General features: G+C 43.4%; 2 protein-coding genes across 2 annotated transcripts; both read left to right on the top strand.

Annotated features, from left to right (window-relative positions):
• Positions 1-1,372: 1,372 nt before the first annotated feature.
• On the top strand, positions 1,373-13,216 carry LOC136498125 (transportin-1). Its single transcript, XM_066494066.1, has 29 exons — positions 1,373-1,782; positions 3,026-3,313; positions 3,422-3,511; positions 3,727-3,804; positions 3,874-3,954; positions 4,194-4,244; positions 4,452-4,537; positions 4,836-4,902; positions 4,988-5,044; positions 5,144-5,173; positions 5,980-6,039; positions 6,152-6,268; positions 6,728-6,841; positions 7,318-7,416; positions 7,617-7,742; positions 7,860-7,934; positions 8,046-8,117; positions 8,268-8,378; positions 8,610-8,693; positions 9,319-9,426; positions 11,079-11,180; positions 11,262-11,324; positions 11,398-11,472; positions 11,723-11,794; positions 11,880-12,004; positions 12,131-12,182; positions 12,263-12,331; positions 12,423-12,482; positions 12,571-13,216. The coding sequence occupies exons 1-29, from the start codon at positions 1,606-1,608 to the stop codon at positions 12,652-12,654; spliced, it is 2,673 nt and encodes an 890-aa protein (XP_066350163.1). The 5' UTR covers positions 1,373-1,605; the 3' UTR covers positions 12,655-13,216.
• A 468-nt stretch (positions 13,217-13,684) lies between these two features.
• LOC136498126 (small ribosomal subunit protein uS17c-like) lies at positions 13,685-14,373 on the top strand. Its single transcript, XM_066494067.1, has one exon. The coding sequence runs from the start codon at positions 13,793-13,795 to the stop codon at positions 14,213-14,215; it is 423 nt and encodes a 140-aa protein (XP_066350164.1). The 5' UTR covers positions 13,685-13,792; the 3' UTR covers positions 14,216-14,373.
• The last annotated feature ends 5,473 nt before the right edge of the window (positions 14,374-19,846 follow it).

The following is a 19,846-nucleotide window of genomic DNA, read 5'->3' on the forward strand; positions in this document are numbered from 1 at the left end:
CGAACATGCTGCCTCCGTCCGCATGACGCCGTGTAGCTAGCGAATGTATTATCCTCGTCCCCCCTTCAACTATAAAAGGGAGGGACCAGGGCCGTTTCGGAGGGGGAGGCGGGCGATTAGACCTAGGCTCACACAACGAACTCGCGCACAAACGCACGGACGAACACCCGAGCTCCCCCACGGCTTGAGATCAATATCTCAAGCAATCCACACCGCTCCACGAAGAGACTTAGGATTAGCTCCCTCTCTCACCCTGCTTGTAACCTCCTACTATGAGCATTTCGGTACAAGAAATATAAGATCGGCCTCTCGAACTGGACGTAGGGTACCCATTACCCGAACTAGTATAATCCTTGTGTCTCTTTGCATCACCATCCGGGATTGGGAACACGCAGTACAAATTTACTAGTTGGTTGAGGACCCGCCGGTCCAAAACACCGATAGTGCGTGAGTCGTAACCACAAGCGAAAGCATAGCAACACATGTCAACACACGATTGGATCGTCTGCATCTTCCTCCTCCTGCTCATCTTCTTCTTCTCCCCATCTATAGTGTTAGGGATCTGGAGGGGTCCAGGTCCGTACCCAACGCCTTAGAAGGGAGAGAGGGACAACGGTAGAGGCGGTTTGATGGGCGATGAGCAAGGAGGCGGGAGCGCCACACGAGTGGGCAATGTTTGGATATTTGGTGGGTAGGGCAGACGGCGGCGGCAACTGACCACAATGTTAGGGAAGGGTTGGCGCTGTGGCGATGACGATGGGACGTGGGTGGTGAAGTCGTTGGCGGGAAGGGCGGCGACTATGGTGGCGTCGATGGGGCAACACAGTGTGAAAGGAAAGAGAAGGAAGTAGAAGACAGGGGTGCGACACAACGATAATAGGTAGCCGGTGAGAATGCTTACGAGAGTGCTAACAAACTAGGTGGTGGTGGAGGCGGAGCATGAGGAAAATGAAGAGTGGATTGTAAAATCATGCATCGCTACTTTTCCTAACGCTCGCACGTTGATTAAGGGTCCTCGTTTATTTAGTCAAGAAGACAACTACGAGCGAACGAGACCTTGTAACTTGGTTTATATAATTTTGTAACAAATAATATTTAGAATATATCCTTCAATTTTTGTAATGTAATGTATATACTCCCTCTTTCTAAATTGTAAGTCATTTTGACTTTTTTTGATTCATCTATTTTATTATATATCTAGATATATTATTATATCTAGATATATAGTAAAATAGATATAAAAAAAATTAAAGTGATTTATAATTTGGAACCGAGAAAGGACTTGCTAAGTAAGATGAACAAGAAAAAATCTAAGTGCGATGAACAAGTCGACCACGAGAGAAAGCTGAACTAGTTGCTGAGCGAAGAAACACAAATCCTATCAATTATAGCCATATATACATAGAACCACGTTATTGAGGAGTCTTGCGCGTCCACCCCTGCGCTTTTCAGTAGTTTGGGTTTGGATTCGCCGATTCGGACTCCCTGAGCTCCGCCGATTCCTTCCTACTTCACCTCCTCTCCCCCCTTCCCAGCCGCCGCCGCCGCCTCCGCCTCATCTCATCCCCATCGCCCACCCCCCGCTCCGTCCCCCGGGAATCGTCGATGGCGGCGCCGGCGATATGGCAGCCGCAGGAGCAGGGGCTCCACGAGATCTGCACCCTCCTGGAGGCGCACATCTCCCCCAACTCCGACCAGGCCCGCATCTGGCAGCAGCTCCAGCAGTACAGCCAGTTCCCGGACTTCAACAATTACCTAGTCTTCATCCTGGCCCGCGGAGAGGTGAGCCTTCCTTTCCTCCGAGTGTCACCTTCACCTCAATCCCTCGCTGGTTTATTCCGATCGCCACGCCGTCAGCAGAGCCTAGGGTTTTCTCCGATGCTACTAGGGATTTGAAGCTTGCTGTTTGACCCCATAGACCCCTAGGTCGCCACTGGAGTTTAGCGCTTGGATTGCACGTGCTAACTTCTAATCCAAATCGATATTGATATCCTGGTGTTTTAGTGGAAATGATAACGTACGTTGTGTGTGCTATTTGTGTACACACAAAGGCGGAAAAGATGCGCTGGCAATCAAGCTAAAATTTCAGTGCCGACATAAGGCTACCTATCTATGTAGCATTTCAGTTTTATTCGGTGGTAATTTGAATTGTTGTGTTGTGGCGTTGGAGGTTCAAGTAGGGCTTAGTCTACGCAGATATGTGCCGACGCACAGTAAGAGATGACAGCTTGTTTCCATGCTAATCTTTTATGTCTGTCCTACTTGCCGCTGCATCATTGCTTATTGTGGTAATGATTTCTCAAATTGCCCAGAATGTTTAAACTGCAAATCATGCGATATTTTTAGAATCCTCGGGCAGTCATGTGTCCACTTCAAAATTTTGCTCAGATGGCTAGTTATTTGGCCTACTTGAGTTCTAGTAGTGTTTGAGTTTCGACTGGTGATGCTCCCACGGAGATTTAAGTAACCACTGGAGTTGAGTGACGGCTTGCTCCCACTATCTAAAACATTTCCTTGTAACTTACTTAGAGATACAGATGATAGGAAATATCTATACTTTAATGCTTGAGGGGTTGGAGGGAGACCACAGCAGAAACAATATGGTAGTGTTGGCGTGATCTAGACTCTGGAATGATGATGGAAAAAAACACATTGAAAGGACTGCCACTTACTTTAACTTTCTGCCTACGGTTTGTATTTTGGTTATTACCGAATTTAGTTTCACGTGTGCTCGGCAAATATAAGAAACAGTGATAAACAATGAATTGAATCAAGGAGGGTGTCATTTAATCATGGAGTTAATGTGGGATGAAAATTGTGGATTGTGTGCTTCCCTTGTGTTCTTTTCCTCGCTTATTCGTTCTAAAACCTTTTCGACATTGGGGTGTCTTTTACAGGTGGCCATGCATGTAGTTCATAAATTATCAAACTTGTTATGGAGCAAAATTCTCTTTTGATATGACTATATGCCTGTAGGTCCAGCTATTTTTTCTTCGGCATATCTGACATCTGGTGTTTGTACCAGGGGAAATCTATTGAAGTTAGACAGGCAGCTGGTCTACTACTGAAAAACAATTTGCGAACGACTTTCAGTTCCATGCCACCTCCGTTCCAGCATTATGTTAAGTCTGAGCTGTTACCATGTATAGGGGCAACCAATAGGGCAATTAGATCCACAGTTGGAACAGTGATCAGTGTACTTTTCCAAATTGTACGAGTTGCTGGATGGATTGAGTTGTTTCAGGCACTCCATAAGTGTTTGGATAGTAATGACCTGGATCACATGGAAGGTGCTATGGATGCGATATACAAGGTAATGCGCACTCCTGTCATACTAGGGGTTCCATGCATTAAACCAGCATGATGTAGTGTATCTTACACTTACAATTTGTGTTCTCAAAATCTTTCTTTCTGATGACAGATCTGTGAGGATGTCCCTGAAGAGCTCGATGTTGATGTTCCTGGTTTGTCTGAACGACCAATCAATGTGTTTATGCCGAGAATACTGCAGGTCTATATCCAACATCCAGAAATAGCCAATTACATACCTACGCAATTGACACTTTGACTTCCTCTCTGTAAATGGTCATATTTATGTCTGCATACACCAGTTGCCTATAATTCAGCTAAGCATGCAACTGTGGTGGCATGTAGATGCTTGAACAGTCTCGTTTAACATATTTACGGGGTTTCATTCTGATACATGCTGCTTTTTTTTTCCTTCAGTTTTTCCAGTCACCACATGCAGCTTTGAGAAAACTATCGTTAGGGTGCGTAAATCAGTACATAGTAGTGATGCCATCGGTAAGAGTTCTAGCCCCATCTTCAGCTTATCTTTATCAACGCTTTTGACTCACTGTTAGATTTGCACAGGCACTCTACATGTCTATGGATCAGTATATTCAGGGATTATTCAACCTTGCAAAGGACCCTTTGGCAGATGTTCGGAAACTGGTATCCACCGTAGATAATTACTTATCGTACTAACTTATTTGTTATAATGAAATTGCACATTATGGTGTGCTACTTATTCGCAAGAGAATAAGATTCAAATGCATACAAATGTAATTATTTCATAATTGAAGCAGGATTTATTTTCTAGGCTTATAGCTGATTTGTCAGCAAGCAAAATGGCAATAATGATTTTTCAATGGAACATATCAACTTGCTAATTCTCCCTGTTTATTTGATAGGTTTGTTCAGCCTGGGTTCAGCTCATTGAAGTTCGCCCATCAATTCTGGAGGTGTGTTACGTTTGCTGTCTATTAGACTTTTTTTCCTGCTCTCACCTAATATTTATTAGTGATGTAATGTAACTAGTGCTCCAAACTTCTCCATTTTCCTATTTTCCCGCAATTTTTCTGATGATGTACACAATTTTTGCCTTGACTCGTATTAGTTTGCTTATTCCCTTGACGTACTGGATCTAACATTGGATATTGAAACTGCAGCCACATCTTAAAAATGTTACTGAATTGATCCTGCAAGCTAATAAAGATTCAGATGATGAAGTCGCCCTGGAAGCTTGCGAGTTCTGGTATGTTTTCAGTAAGTGAGTGTAATGAGGGCTGCACAAAGAATGCACCAATCCTTTAAAATATATAGAATGCACCTAGTAATGTACATTGACTATCTGAATCTGAGTTATATTGGTAGTACTAATGGGGCACATACTGTGATGGACACTTTACAACAATCTAATTAACTGTTGGTTCTAACTTTTGAAGTTCACAAATTGTTTTTGCTCAAATCCAAAACTAAGTCTGAATAACTAACTATATGGCTAGGAATTAGAAGCCTATTATTCTCATTCTTAAAACTGTTAAATCTTTCAGGTCTGCATACTGTGATGTGAGTATGCCACCTGAAGGTTTGCGGGAGTTCTTGCCACGCTTAATCCCGGTATGTGTCTTTCTTGTACTTCAAATTAGTGCAGCTGTACCCTTGTTGCTGGATATAATTTCTTACATTCCAATTTTTTTCCTAGACTTTGTTGTCGAACATGGTATATGCGGATGATGATGAGTCTCTTGATGATGCTGAGGTGTGGTAAACTTTTAATATCTTTCATGTTTGATCCAGGGGGTCATCAGTGGCAATATCTTATTCTGATAAAATATTATATATATACAATTTATTTCAGGAAGATGAATCCTTTCCAGACAGGGAACAGGTTGGTTTTATTCTTTTTGAGCAATCTTCATAACCAATAATGGCCTAATTTCATGAATGGCTCCATCTGTGGCCATCGATTGTAGTGGTTAGACCTGCGTCGGCAGAATGAAGTGATCACATTATAGCTTTAGCTCATTTCAGGACTATCAGTGAGATCTAATTTTTGGGCGGGGGGGTGGAGTGGTGCATCAGCAATGCATTGACCAAGCTGATTCTATTTCAGGATTTCTTTTTTGTTTTGCTGTATTTTACTACCTAATAACTGTTGGCTGGCTTTGTGACTCAGCTGTGTATCACCACACCTCTCAGGCTCTCACTCACACACACATGCTGGAGGTTGAAGAAGAGGAGATCAGAGCACACACACACACACACACATGAACACACGTGAATGAGCTGCTGAACTACTATGGCTGCAGCTAGCCACTTCCTTCATATAGAAGCAAAGATTACAGATGTCAAACTAAGGGCCATACTGATACTGCCCCCTACTTACTACTGTAGCCATACTACGTACTATATGTCACTATAGCAATACTCCCAACTTCTGCTGTCCTATTGACAGGAAAGGGAGGGAGCAGTCACTATTCATATGCTCCTATGACAAAAGAAAGATGTGAGAGCAGTAGATTATCCAACAACAACAGGAAAGCTTAACCTTGCAGCCGTATACTACTGAATTGTAAACGCACATAGCATATTGCAGATTTGTCTGTAGTTAATTCTTTTGGAAGTCAGTTAACACTAGCAATATAAAGAATAATGCGAGCCTCTTCCAACATTTATGTACACAATGTGTAACAGGATTTGAAGCCCCGCTTCCATGCCTCTCGATTGCATGGATCAGAAACTGGAGATGATGATGTGAGTTTAAAATTTGTTTCTTTTTAAGCCATTTGGTTTTGATGGCTTTTGCCATCCCTTTACTACCTCATCTATGTAAAGTGTTCAAAAAAATTACTGGTGATTCGAACAGGATGATGATGATGCTGTAAATGTCTGGAACCTGCGGAAGTGTAGTGCTGCTGGGTTGGATGTTCTCTCTAATGTGTTTGGGGACAGCATCCTTCCAACTTTAATGCCATTGATTGAGGTAATTTGTACTTCTGATAGTTTAGTTGTGGTGCTTTTTGTTGAAAAAATTACTCAAATGACCTGAACTGGAGCCTTTGGCATGGCTCATGGAAAAGCATTGTGGGTTTATGATTTCCTTATTATAGCCCTATTGTTCAGGCTCTGTGTTTAGTTGAAAACAATGTGAAACTCCTCAATAGTCACTGAAAGTTATTATTATTAGCACTAGTCAAATAGCATGGCTTGAAAACCCTAAAAGCCATTCCTGAAAGTTGCCTAGTCATCAAAAGTGCAAAAGTAATTCATAATGTAAAACTATTATTGCAAGGTTTCTTCAGAACATGTTTCCTGATATTATTTGATGGTTGGATCTGTCCAGTGTATATGCCTTTTGGCTGCCTTTGCGTTACTGTTAGTATGTGCTGCTCTTAACCTTGCATCTTTTGGTTAAATATACACCATTTTCGGTAATTTGCAGCAAAACTTGGCTCGAACAGATGATGATTCTTGGAAGGAGAGGGAAACTGCTGTTTTGTGTCTAGGCGCTATAGCAGAGGGGTGCATTAGTGGTCTATACCCGCACCTTCCTCAGGTAATTTTAATGAGTAATGGATAATTGTGGCTATGTTCATATGCGCTGCAAGAATAGTAGTCAAATATCTTTTATTTTCTATAAATGATTAAATGTCTCGTTGTGGTAGATGACTATGTGCTAAATCTTCTTTATACCACCATAAACGCTAGTATTACATTTATTAAAGGCAGCCATGTAGACTTAATGCTTGATTATGGTACGAATCCTTGAGAACATAGCTATAAGATTGCTACAGTATGTGGTGATTTTAAAATGGCTATTGCAGGAGCATTCTATTGTTGCAATCTTAGTATTTACTGGATAAATCGAAACTCAAAATATTCATTATTATTATCACTCAAATATTTTTATTTGATTTGTTGTCCTCTCTGCAATTGTGGGTTATTGTGATTTTTCTTATTCTCTATACTGTACCACAATGCATCTTGCTGTATATGTTGTACGTTTTATATGGTATCTTCATTGAAATGCAGATTGTTGCCTTCCTAATCCCCCTTCTTGATGATAAATTTCCTCTTATACGGAGTATTACATGTTGGACGCTCTCTCGATACAGCAAATTCATTGTTCAGGTAACATGGCACATTTGTTCCTTGATATTATTCTTATTCCTTCCATTCTAGGGTTTCAGCGGAAGCTCATTATGTTCAAATCATGTTTTAGGAATGTGGAGTTGACATTTATGCATCATCTTTTGGAGAAGTGTCACTTTTGCATTTTTAAATTTGTACATTATGGTTCTTATAGAACTGTATTCTTGTCTCCAATGCAGAGCCTTGATCATCCAAATGGACGTGAACAATTTGATAAGATTCTCATGGGATTGCTCAGAAGGATATTGGATACTAACAAAAGAGTGCAAGAGGCTGCTTGTTCGGCGTTTGCTACTCTTGAAGAGGTTATTGACATATTTTAGTATGCTTTCCTGTTTTCAGGGAATTGCGTAAGAATTAATATTATGCATGCAAGTAACTTTGCAGATCCTCATCTGTACAAATTGGTTTTCTGTTTTCAGGAAGCTTCCGAAGAATTAGTACCTCATTTGGAAGTAATTTTGCAGCACCTTATGTGTGCCTATGGAAAATACCAGGTTCTTCGAAATTTAAATAATCTTATTTTGTGCATGCACTGATTGTTATCAAGCACTGCTATGTCAGCTCTCACATTCTTATTTCTAGTTTTATGTGTTGCTTCTGAGCAGAGACGAAATCTCCGGATACTCTATGACGCCCTTGGTACCCTGGCTGATGCTGTTGGAGCAGAATTAAATCAGGTGCTAACATTTTCACAAACCTTTCACTGGTTTATTCTGTATATCGTGAAAAATCATTTCGGTTCTTTCAGAGTCCAGACTCCTTGATGCCATGTTCTCTTGTATGTCAATTCCTTGTGAAGATACTAATTCTTCTAAGTTGTTATGCAGGCGAAATATCTAGATATATTTATGCCACCTTTAATCACGAAGTGGCAGCAACTGTCCAACTCTGACAAAGATCTATTTCCACTCCTTGAATGCTTTACATCTATTTCACAGGTACTGTGGTTTTAATCTGTGGAAACCATCTATGTAGTTCTTATCTTACCTGGAAATCATCTATTGCAACAGTTTGGAGTAGGAGCTGCTTTTAGTTGCCTATTGTGGTTCAAAACTAGAAGAATGTGAATAATTAAAAGACTTTCTACAGTATTGGATTTTTTCCCCTAGCTGTTCGTAAGATGCTCATATACAATATTGGGACTTCAATGCCTTATGTTTAATCTACAGGCATTGGGACCAGGATTTGCTCAGTTTGCGGAACCAGTGTTTCAAAGGTGCATCAATCTTATACAATCGCAACAGTTGGCAAAGGTCTGTCTAATCTTTACCTTCTATAACATATTTGAGTCATGTTCTCTGTGAATCGCTCATCTCATCCAAGTATGCTACTTTTTCATGCAAAGTGCAGTATCACAATTATTTGTTTTTTGTGAGACCTGATCAGTGATTTTTTCTTTTTCCTTTTCATTTCAACCACAGTTTTATTGTACAGCCATACTAGCGCAATGATGTACTTACTGCTAATACCTAATTTCTATAAAAAATGAGACCATCTAGTTGCTAACTGGATGGTTGGTTAACATTGACTGCTCAATCTTGGTTATCATGTCAGAGACATCAAATTGGAGCTGTCCAATCGTGCAAAACACACATTATTCTAGCTGTTTCACAGAATTGGTGAAACTTATTATATAATGTGTTATGGTTCATGGAAGGAATTAGATGTTCACCTTAGTGGTTACGTGGCCTGTGAGCTGTTTCTATGTATTTTGGTCACTTGTAAGCACAGAAATCGTCTTCCAACATCGTAATGTGCTTTCTGAGTGCCCTGGATCTTGGTCATCTGAAAAAAAACACTAAATATGATAAGCTAGGTCAAATCACATATACGACTCATACATTTTCTTTTCCTTTATGATTTCCCTCAAATGCGCAGATTGATCCTACTGCAGCTGGTTTGGTGTATGATAGAGAATTCATTGTTTGTTCGTTGGACCTACTGTCAGGACTTGCAGAAGGTCTTGGCGCTGGTATTGAAAGTCTTGTAAGTTCTTGTCGTATGATATCGTTTTCCCTTCCAAGTACATTTTATACATGATCACATGAACACACCACTCACATACCCACATGGGCGCGTCAGGGGCGGAGTTGAATTATTTATTCATTGGGGTCAATCATACTATCATATTGGGGCCATGCTGTACTATGTACTTAGAGGAGGAATTCACTATTGTTAAAGCAGAACTATAGTGGATTGATCAAAAGTCATCGGGGCCAGCTGACTCTGATGGAAGCATGTAGCTCCGCTCCTGGGGTCTGTCCTAGCGCACATCTAAACTAGGGAGGGCTAACCAGAATGGACCCACATGCACACGCTGGGTCCTGAAGAATGGTGAGCCCTAAGATCCTAGTGCGCTCGATCCTAAACAACTGACCACACTTGGTTCTCTTTCAGTAGTATCTGTTGCTTTTGCTGTATACACATAAACCTCTTATTCCATTTGAACTTGTTAATGTCAGACAGTACATAGATTGTCCCAATATCTACTGTATTGTTTACAGAAATTATCAGTTCTATTACATGGGGCTGTACCATGTGTGTTTGTCCAGTTGGTAATTTTGCCAGGTAGCTGAGTTTAGGCATTTTGTCTGTTTAGCATGTATCCTGGATGAATGTTAGGTGTGACTCCTCAGGTTTGAGATCTCACTTCTCACCAGGATGGCTGGATATGTTTTTCTTTTCCATCTGGAAAGAGTTAGTTCCATTTGTTATGTTGGTTTTACTGGTTACTGTCATATAGCAAAGTTTGACTTTATTAAAACTAAGTGCTGATGCTTTGTGCGGTAATGAAATTGGATTAAAACCAGAGCACAAGTATGAGACCAATTGTTTGTGGGAGTAAATTGATCCAAAATTATGTTTAGGGGGTTAATCTTACAAAGTGGATTGTTCAAGGTTGTAAAATGGGCTGTTTTCATCTATTTATCTATACCTAGTATAGCATTAAAGTACGATAATCTCTCTCTCTCTCTTCCTGCCCCCCCCCCCCCCCCCCCCCCTCACACACACACACACACAATCTGTCTATCTGTCCCTCAGTCCACCATCTCTTTTACCTTTCTAGCCTTGAGTTTGGGCTTGCAAAAACCTTTGGCACACCATTTATCTCATGGCCTGGCTGCCCGAGCCTGTGCGCGTTGTGGCACACCTATGGGCATGTGGTTCGCCTTTCACCTTTCTTAAACTCAGAGCAGGTGCACACAATAGCCACACATTTAAGTTGAGCGCTGAACCTCCCTAGGGCCAGTATAGCGTCCATGCGCAATTCTGTTCAGGTAAACAGTGCACGCATGTTCCTGTTCACAATGGGCTCAGGATGGGTATGTTGCTCGTTTGTTGGTTAGACATTAGATTAGATCAGATTGCAGTGTTTTCTATTTCCTTAATCTAAGAGAGGTTTATTAAAGGTCAAGTCTTCCCATCTCATCAAGCAAGAAATATATTGAAGTTCCTAGTTATCTCCCTGCCCTTGTGGTATGGTCACACTATTGGGGTTTAGAGCCAAGTAAAGTATGGCCATGACATCTACACTTTTTTGAAGGGCAATTACTCCTTTTCCTTTGTTTGCTGATTATACTTAAAATTTTAGTACAAAATATGCAGAAGTTTGATATGCCATCTTTATTTTCTTGTAGGTTGCACAGAGCAGTTTGAGAGATCTACTTTTGCAATGCTGCATGGATGAAGCAGCTGATGTTCGACAAAGTGCCCTTGCCCTTCTTGGAGACCTTTCTAGGGTTGACCGCATACCACCATAGTTCATATTATCTTGAGATAATTTTCACACTACAAAAAATTAACACTCTTTGTTACACTAGGTTTGCCCAATACATTTGCATCCACGCCTTCAAGAATTTCTTACTGTTGCAGCAAAGCAACTGGTAAGCATATTCTGTGTGGTCTATATGTTGTTATCATAATTATCTTGATTCATTTCTCATAACTTCGCTGCAGAATCCTCAGTCTGTGAAGGATGCGGTATCAGTAGCTAACAATGCCTGTTGGGCTATTGGAGAATTAGCAATCAAGGTTAGTGCCTACTTTTATACCATTTGGTTTAGCCCAGTGCTGAATTCTTTTGCAATCCATAAAATACCTTTTTGTTTGTTTTGATGCTGTTAAAGTTCAAACTATTTGGCATGGTTTCCTCTTGGTATATGTCGCTTATAAAGTTGCAGTGCACCGGCCCCACCACAGAGCTTATTTCTTTGACATAACAGTACTGATTGGTATTTATGAAGTTCTGTACATATATGTGACTGATTTTATTTGTTTCCAGATTGGCAAAGAAATTGCACCTGTGGTGATCACTGTTGTTTCTTGCTTGGTTCCCATTGTAAAATCCCCAGAGGTGAGTGATTTTTAAGGTTTCTTGTGTCACATTTCATTTAAGATCTTAACTAAAGGGCTAGTTTTTGTCCCCTGCACATTGACAGGGTTTGAACAAGTCACTTATTGAAAATAGTGCGATCACTCTCGGGAGGCTTAGCTGGGTCTGTCCAGACATTGTGGCCCCTCATATGGAGCATTTCATGCAAGCATGGTGCAATGCCTTGTGCATGTAAGTGCCCCTTTTCTGGAGTCTTTAAGCACATCCGAAGGGTTAGAGAAGGAAGGATGGTTTTCAAGTGTTTTATCTATGGTTTGTTGCATGATGAATGGAACTTGTTTCTTTGGTGTGATCCAGGATCAGAGATGATTTTGAGAAAGAGGACGCTTTTCATGGACTGTGTGCAATGGTATATCCAGACCTCCTGGTTATGGCTGCATTCTTCCTACCTGGGTGATTTTCTTCTGAAATCTTATTTGGTTACACCAGGTGGCGGCAAACCCTACAGGAGCCGCTGGTTCATTAGCTTACATCTGCCAGGCCTGTGCAAGTTGGACTGTGAGTTGCGATTCCTATTGGGTTGGGAGTCTTTTTTAGGTTCACCTATAGCCCTATTGAATTCAATGCGTGCTCTTTGATCTGTGTACAGGAGATAAAAAGTGAAGGTCTTCACAATGAAGTGTGCCAGATTCTGAATGGCTACAAGCAGGTAAAGCTGGCCTCTTTACCCGCCGTTGCATTTGCATTATATGATGGCAAGGATGATAAATTAATGTGGTAAACTGTTTTTTGTCTAGCTACTTGGAAATGGTGGGTGGGAACAATGCATGGCCACCCTGCAACCAGATGTTGTGCAGAAATTAGCTAGATATGGAGTATGATGGCAATCGAGAAGCAAGCTTGTGTGGTTTATTCACCTCATAGACCATCTTTATGGCGGAGACAGAGAGGAGCAGAAAGGGCTATGAGAATGTATGTCTGTGTCTGTCTGTGAGGGGTCCTCGAGAGTGCGTGCTGCTGATTCATCTTACATATGTGGCACTTGAGAATCGATTCGGTTCGTTGGGTGGTTGGTTGGTACTCCATTGTCCATTGTATACTGGCTACTAGTTCGTGCACCGCACAGCACATCGCAGCATTTCCCCAGCGGGAGTGAGTGTGAATGTTATTGCCTGCAACGGGATGGTGAGAATGTCTGTCAGTTTGTATTGGTTGGTTGGGTCAGCGGACTTGGTTTTGTTTTTGTCATTCCACTGACCAAACCCACCCTCTTGCTCGCCTCGCCCCGGCAACATTGAGCAAACAGAAAGATTTTGTAGCGTGTAATTCTTTTTTTTTGGTTTATTACTATGTGTAGGATTGTTTTCGAGTCTTGTTCGACAGGAAGGGTTTGTATGAAATCAATTCATTGCCCAATAATAAAAGATCGATGGGGTTTGTTTCTCCTGTGACTGCACTGCGTTTCTCCCATTGGTTTTGGTTAGCACTCCTTTTGTCTCAAAATAAGCGTCGCTATGATATTTGTGTGGGTCAAACATTTTTAAATCTGGTTAGGTTTATAGAAAATATTGTCAGCATTTGTATTAAAAGTGTTTGATTTCTCGGGAAGCTATGCTTATTTTGGACGGAGGGTGTACATGATAAACCGATCGATATTGCTGTTTAATCCGCAACAGCTTGAGTATGAGGTTTGCTTGTTTCTCAGTTGGCATGTACGTATGTATCGGAAATGCGCTTGAGTTTTGTCCAAAGATGAACATGTCGAAGTTTGACACAAAGCAATGCCACACGATGGATGACACGAACGGAACGGAGAAAAAGGCCTGGACTCGTCTCACTGGACCGAACGGAAAGGAAAGGAAGGGCCGCCGCGTCCGGCGCGTCGTCCCCCAGTCCCCCTCCCCCGAAACCAAAAAAAAAAACTTATCGGCCTCCTTATCATCCCCTACCTGACCCTGAGGACGGACGGACCCCGTCTGACTCCTAGCAGAGAAACAGAGAAGGGCAAGCAAAGACAGGATGCTGCTGAGCTCCCCCTTCGTGTCCGTGTCGCCGTTGCCGCCGCAGTTCTCCCAGCCTTGCTATGGCGCTCGCCCCGCGGCGCTGCGGATCGAGGCTGCCAGGCAGCTGACGGGGCGGGTGGTGACGACCAAGGCCGACAAGACGGTGGGGGTGGAGGTGGTGCGCCTGGCGCCGCACCCCAAGTACAAGCGCCGGGAGCGCATCAAGAAGAAGTACCAGGCGCACGACCCCGACAACCAGTTCAAGGTCGGCGACGTCGTCGAGCTCCGCCCCTCCCGCCCCATCTCCAAGACCAAGCACTTTCTCGCCATCCCGCTACCGCCCCGCGATACCCGCCGCAAGTCCCAGCTCCTCCCGCCGCTCCAGTCCCAGGCCGACGACGACGACCAGGCGCCGCCGCCCTCGCCCTCCTCCGAGTGACTGATTACTGCCGCCTATGGATTGGCTTGGCTAGCTAGCTTATTGTAATGCCCTCGTATCGTATCAACTCCTCTCAATCACAGGTCCAACGAATGCTTTCTTGTTTATTTGCTGCTTCCCAATTCCAATGCTCCTTCTATGATATGATCCATTCCCAATTCTGCTGCAGTAACACTTCACAGTGTATTGTTTCGATTGTGTCAAAAGTGATGAAACATAATGCAACCAACACTCTGGGATTTTTTTTTATCAAACAGTAAAAGTGGATCTAGAACTTAATACTCCATCCGTTTCAAATTATAAGACGTTTTGGTTTTTCTAGATACATAATTTTTGCTATACACTTAGATATACACTATATCTACATATATATAAAAAATAATGTATCTAAAAGATTCAAAACGTTTTATAATTTAGAATGAAGTATCGTTTACAAAAAAAAAAAAAACATGCCAAAAGGATCCGTTCAGCGCAAAACCATCACTTCCTCTTGTGATCCTTCCTCCTCTGCCTCTTCCTCTCCCCTCTACCCCTCCCCTCCCCTGCAGTTCTTCTAGTTGGAACGATGGATCAGCTAAGTAAACATCAGAACGGTCCCCTTCTCATTTTCGTATATTGCTCTGGGTGATGACATCCTTCAAGCTTGCTGAATTTCTTCCTCTCCCCTCTCCCCTGCCCTCTTTTCACCTCTCCTCTGTCCCCATCCCCTGCCAGTTCTTCTGGTTGGAATGATGGATCAGCTAAGTAAACATCAGAACGGCCCCCTTCCCATTTTCGTATATTGCTTTGGGTGATGACATCCTTCACTTTAAGCTTGCTGAATTTTAGTTGTTATGTCACCCAGCTTCTTTGCCTCGAAGCCACGAGAATTGATGTCGTGAATTTCATCAAGGTTAGTGGTCAACGCTGTCTTGTGTCTCCTCCTCATAAACTGGGCTTCCTCAGACAGTTTATCCCACGAACGGAGAAGCTTCCACATCGCTCTTGTTAGAGCTCTTGAATACTCATTGACTCGAAGCCATTTTTGGACCTCATGGTAGATTGTCTTCAGCCTCAGTGCCTCGCATAAGACAACAATTGCCCTCCCCACAACTATCTGCAACTCGCGCTCCAGTTGAGCACTTAGTTCGATGACTGTGAGAATACCCCTATCATCAGCTTGGACCAGGTCTTCAAAATTGGCAAATGTGTAAACATTTCTAGCATGAGCATCGCTACATTAATTTGATATGACATAATTAAAATGAGTTGAACAGGTAAGAGAATAAAACATATTCATGCACACATTCCAATATCGTAAACCAGATACAAAGAGTGGGAGTCCCCCTTTTCCACAGTGAGCCGAAGACCAGCCTATTTTAATTGGATTGAAGACCCTAGACATTTCTCGTGGTACTTATCGCCAAAGACGAAACAACACCCAATCCTATTGTGGTCCGCCAGCTGTTATGGTGAGCACGGCGCCTCTTCCCCCTCTTCTATGTCCCTCCCCTCCCCCTCCCCTCTCCTACCAGTTCTTCACGGTGAAATGATGCATCAGCTAAGTAAATAGCTGCACATTCTCCTTCCCGTCTCTATATTTTGTTTTCAGTGATGATCTCATTGACTTCAAGATTTCGAAATTTTAGTTGACCGCGACACACAACTATGTCGCCCACGTTCTTTTGCATCGAAGTCATGGGATAAGATGTTCATCAAGTCCTTCTCATGGTCTGGACTTTCTCGAATAGTTTTCCCCATGCACGAATAGGGGGCCACAGGTATGTTGTTAAAGCTCTTGAGTGTTCTACGCCTCGAAGGCTTATTTGGACCTCATGGTACAATGATTTTAGCCCGAGTGCCTCACAGAATACTATGATTACCCTTCCCCCTGACATCTCCAACTTGCGCTCCAATTTACCACTTAGTTCCATTACTGTTGGAATACCCTTGCCATCGGCACCAATCTCAACCAGGTCTTCAAAATTAGAGAAGTTGTCTAAGAACTGTAACTATTTCATACCATTAAGGGTGTCCTAACTAATTCTAGAAATTCTTACAATAATCAAAATATTCGACAACCTATTTAGAAGACTCTAATCGACAAAAATATAGTGCTATTTCTATTTTTAAATAAATAGATGTTGGAACGGGGGTTCTGAGCAGGTTAGAGTGGAGAAGGTTGAGTGGAGAAGTTTAGACGGTGGAGAGAGATCGGGTTTGGGAGCAAGCCATAATGAGTGAGGAAGAGAGAGCCCTCTAGGGTTTTAGTCTTTTAGAGCAAAGAATGAAAGTCCAAGTGAGTCTTTCATTGCTCTCATGCAGGCACTTATATAGACAATGGTTGTTCGCATGAGGTCCCTTGATGGGGTTAGATTTTACGTGACACTACCCTAACTACTAGTTAAGCCTTTTCAGAGGGACTTACCCATATACTGTAACACCCTCGGTGTTATACCCTAAACAAATTACCAAATCATGTCATGAGCATCATGTTTATGTGATAATGCATGTGATAGAATGTGTATGTAACATTTTTGTAACTTAAGATGATCAATAAAAATGTTAAATGAGAAGCTATTCCATAACTCATATGTATTAAGTAGGGTTTAAAACTACTTTTTATTGAACAAAAAACGCTATAGAACATATATGTAGTACTTAAATAAAGTTTGGAATACGAACTTTGTAGATGACAATGAAATACTTACCGTGGAAAAATAACATTGCTAGCCAACATTTCTAATAGCCTAGAAATATAACTTGGAATCAAGTTCAGCTCAAAGACTTAGAATATTTTCAAGTTTATAAACAACAAGATAATGCAATGTTTGGCGATTTATTTTGTGAAATCAAGTTAGGAGGTGGTATCGTGTTTTAGCTCAGGTTGGTAGCCTCACATGCCATCTTGAGCATGGTGAAGATGGTTTGGTTCCTAAAGCAACCGTTTAGTTGTTATGGGTGCTTTAAAATGCGTGCGTGACACGTTCTCGGGCTGGCTCGCCGGGTAGATGCGGTCACCAAGCTCGGGCGCTCGGAGTCACCGCGCTGGTCGCACGTGCGCGCGCTGCCGCGCTTGGCCGGCCATGGCTGCCTCTGGCCTAGCTGTGTCCCGGCCGCCGCTGGCCCCGCCGCGTGGAGCTGCTGCTGTCGCCTTCCTCGCCCCGCGCCGCGATGAAGCCACTACCGACGCCATCACCTCGTCGTCGCGTCCACGCACTGCTACCCTGCCTCACGTTGCCCTACCGACGTAACCGCGATGCCATGCGGCGCTGCTGCCGCTCGTTCTGCCACCACGGGCACGTGGGCTGTCTCGGCTGCCCTTGCACCGTCGCCTTGCTTTAATGGCGCTGCGGCCGCACAGGCCGTGCCCCCACTTGCCTTGCCGCACGCGCATGTGGTTTGGTCGCATGTCGCGTAGCGAGTGCATAGGCACGGTCGCGAGTTCGGCCGACCGCTAGCTGCCAAGGTGAGGACGACCAAAGCTCAGGCCCGTCCCTCTTTCCCTCTACTACCGCCATCGGAGCCGCGCCAGCATGTTAGACAGCGAGAGGTCATCTCCAATCAATTCCGCCCGTCTATGGTCCCGCCAGTGAGTTCTTCAGCTGCCCAACCCCACCCAGCCATGAAGCACGCACTGCCAAGCCCCAATTTGGAGCTTTCCTCGCCGTAAGGCCGATAAGGCTATGATCAGCAGGTGCCGATGGCAGCTCTCCTACTGCCATCCTGAGCCAATTCACCTGCACTACTAGCTTCGCCTTGCCTCCCTCTCCACCTTGCACACGCCAGAGGAATCGCTACCACCTCCCCATCAACGCTGATGCGACCGTGTGAAAGGTCCTAATATGGCTAGAGGGGGGGTGAATAGCCTATTTAAAAATCTACAAATCAACTAGAGCAATTTGATTAGTATAACAAATAGCGAAATACAAACTTGCTCTAGCTCTACAAGGGTTGCAAGCCACCTATCCAATAATTCTAGTTGCTTTGATCACTAAACACACAATTAGCTATGTCACTACTCACTAAGAGCTCTCACACTTGCTACACTAAAGAGCTCCACTAGATGAACTTAAACTACAAAACAAGCTCTCAATTCTAGTTACACTAAAGAGCTTGCTACAACTAGTTTGCAAGAATATAAATGAGTGAGTAGGGTGATTATACCGTCGTGTAGAGGAGTGAACCAATCATAAGATGAATACTAAATCAATCACCAGGAGAATACCAAAGGGCAAGAGACAACTAATTTTTCTCCCGAGGTTCACGTGCTTGCCGGCACGCTAGTCCCCGTTGTGTCGACCAACACTTGGTGGTTCGGCAGCTAAGAGGTGTTGCATGAACCTCATCCACACAATTGGATACCACAAGAACCTACCCACAAGTGAGGTAACTCAATGACACGAGCTATCCACTAGAGTTACCTTTTGACTCTCCGTCGAAGAAGGCACAAGACCTCTCACAATCACCATGATCGGAGCCAGAGACAATCACCCACCTCTGCTCAACGATCCTTGCTACTCCAAGCTGTCTAGGTGGCGGCAACCACCAAGAGAAACAAGTGAATCCCGTAGCGAAACACAAATACCGAGTGCCTCTAGATGCAATCACTCAAGCAATGCACTTGGATTGTCTCCTAATCTCATAATGATGATGGATCAATGATGGAGATGAGTGGGAGGGCTTTGGCTAAGCTCACAAGGTTGCTATGTCAATGCAAATGGCCAAGAGAGTGAGCTTGAGCTGGCCATGTGGCTTAAATAGAAGTCCCCATGAAATAGAGCCGTTGACCCCTCAGTCCACTGAAAAACGGGACGACCAGACGTGCCAGTCAGATCGACCAGATGCTGGACCCCATCGTCCAGTCGCACGATGTGTGCCACGTGTCCCTTGCTTCAAACGCTGATCGCCCAATCTCAACGGTCATCAGTACATTTAAGTTGTGACCGGACACGCTGCTATGAAGTGACCGAACGCAGGACCCCAGCGTCCGGTCGTTTCCAGTAAGGTTTCATTCATGAAAATTCACGACTGAACACGTCCCGTCATACCCGACTGGACTCACCCAGTGTTCGGTCACTCAACGTCTCCTCTATGCGCCACCTTGTCAGCAGGACCGGATGCACCCCTCCTATGTTCGGTCACTAAGTGACACAGTGTCCGGTCAAAGACCGACACTAGTGTCTTCGTGCTTCCACTGACCGGGCGCTCCGGTCCAGTAGATGCTAGCATCCGGTGCACTCTATGAAGCCCTATCTTTTCTGTCTAGGGCACCGGTGGCACTATTGGACTGTCCGCACTTAACAGGCGAACACTCCACCGGTGAAGTTTCTTACCCTTGCTCCCAAGTGCTAAACACAATGTGTATCACCTTTGTGTGTGTGTGTTAGCATATTTTCACAAGCATTTTTAAGGGTGTTAGCACTCCACTAGATCCTAAATGCATATGCAATGAGTTAGAGCATCTAGTGGCACTTTGATAACCGTATTCCGATACGAGTTTCACTCCTCTTAATAGTATGACTATCGAACCTAAATGTGATCACACTCGCTAAGTGTCTTGATCACCGAAATAAAATGGCTCCTACCACTTATACCTTTGCCTTGAGCCTTTTGTTTTTTGCTTTCTTCTTTTTAAGTCCAAGCACTTGA

The sequence above is a fragment of the Miscanthus floridulus genome, chromosome 12 (assembly GCF_019320115.1).
Source record: "Miscanthus floridulus cultivar M001 chromosome 12, ASM1932011v1, whole genome shotgun sequence".
NCBI classification, from domain to species: domain Eukaryota; kingdom Viridiplantae; phylum Streptophyta; class Magnoliopsida; order Poales; family Poaceae; genus Miscanthus; species Miscanthus floridulus.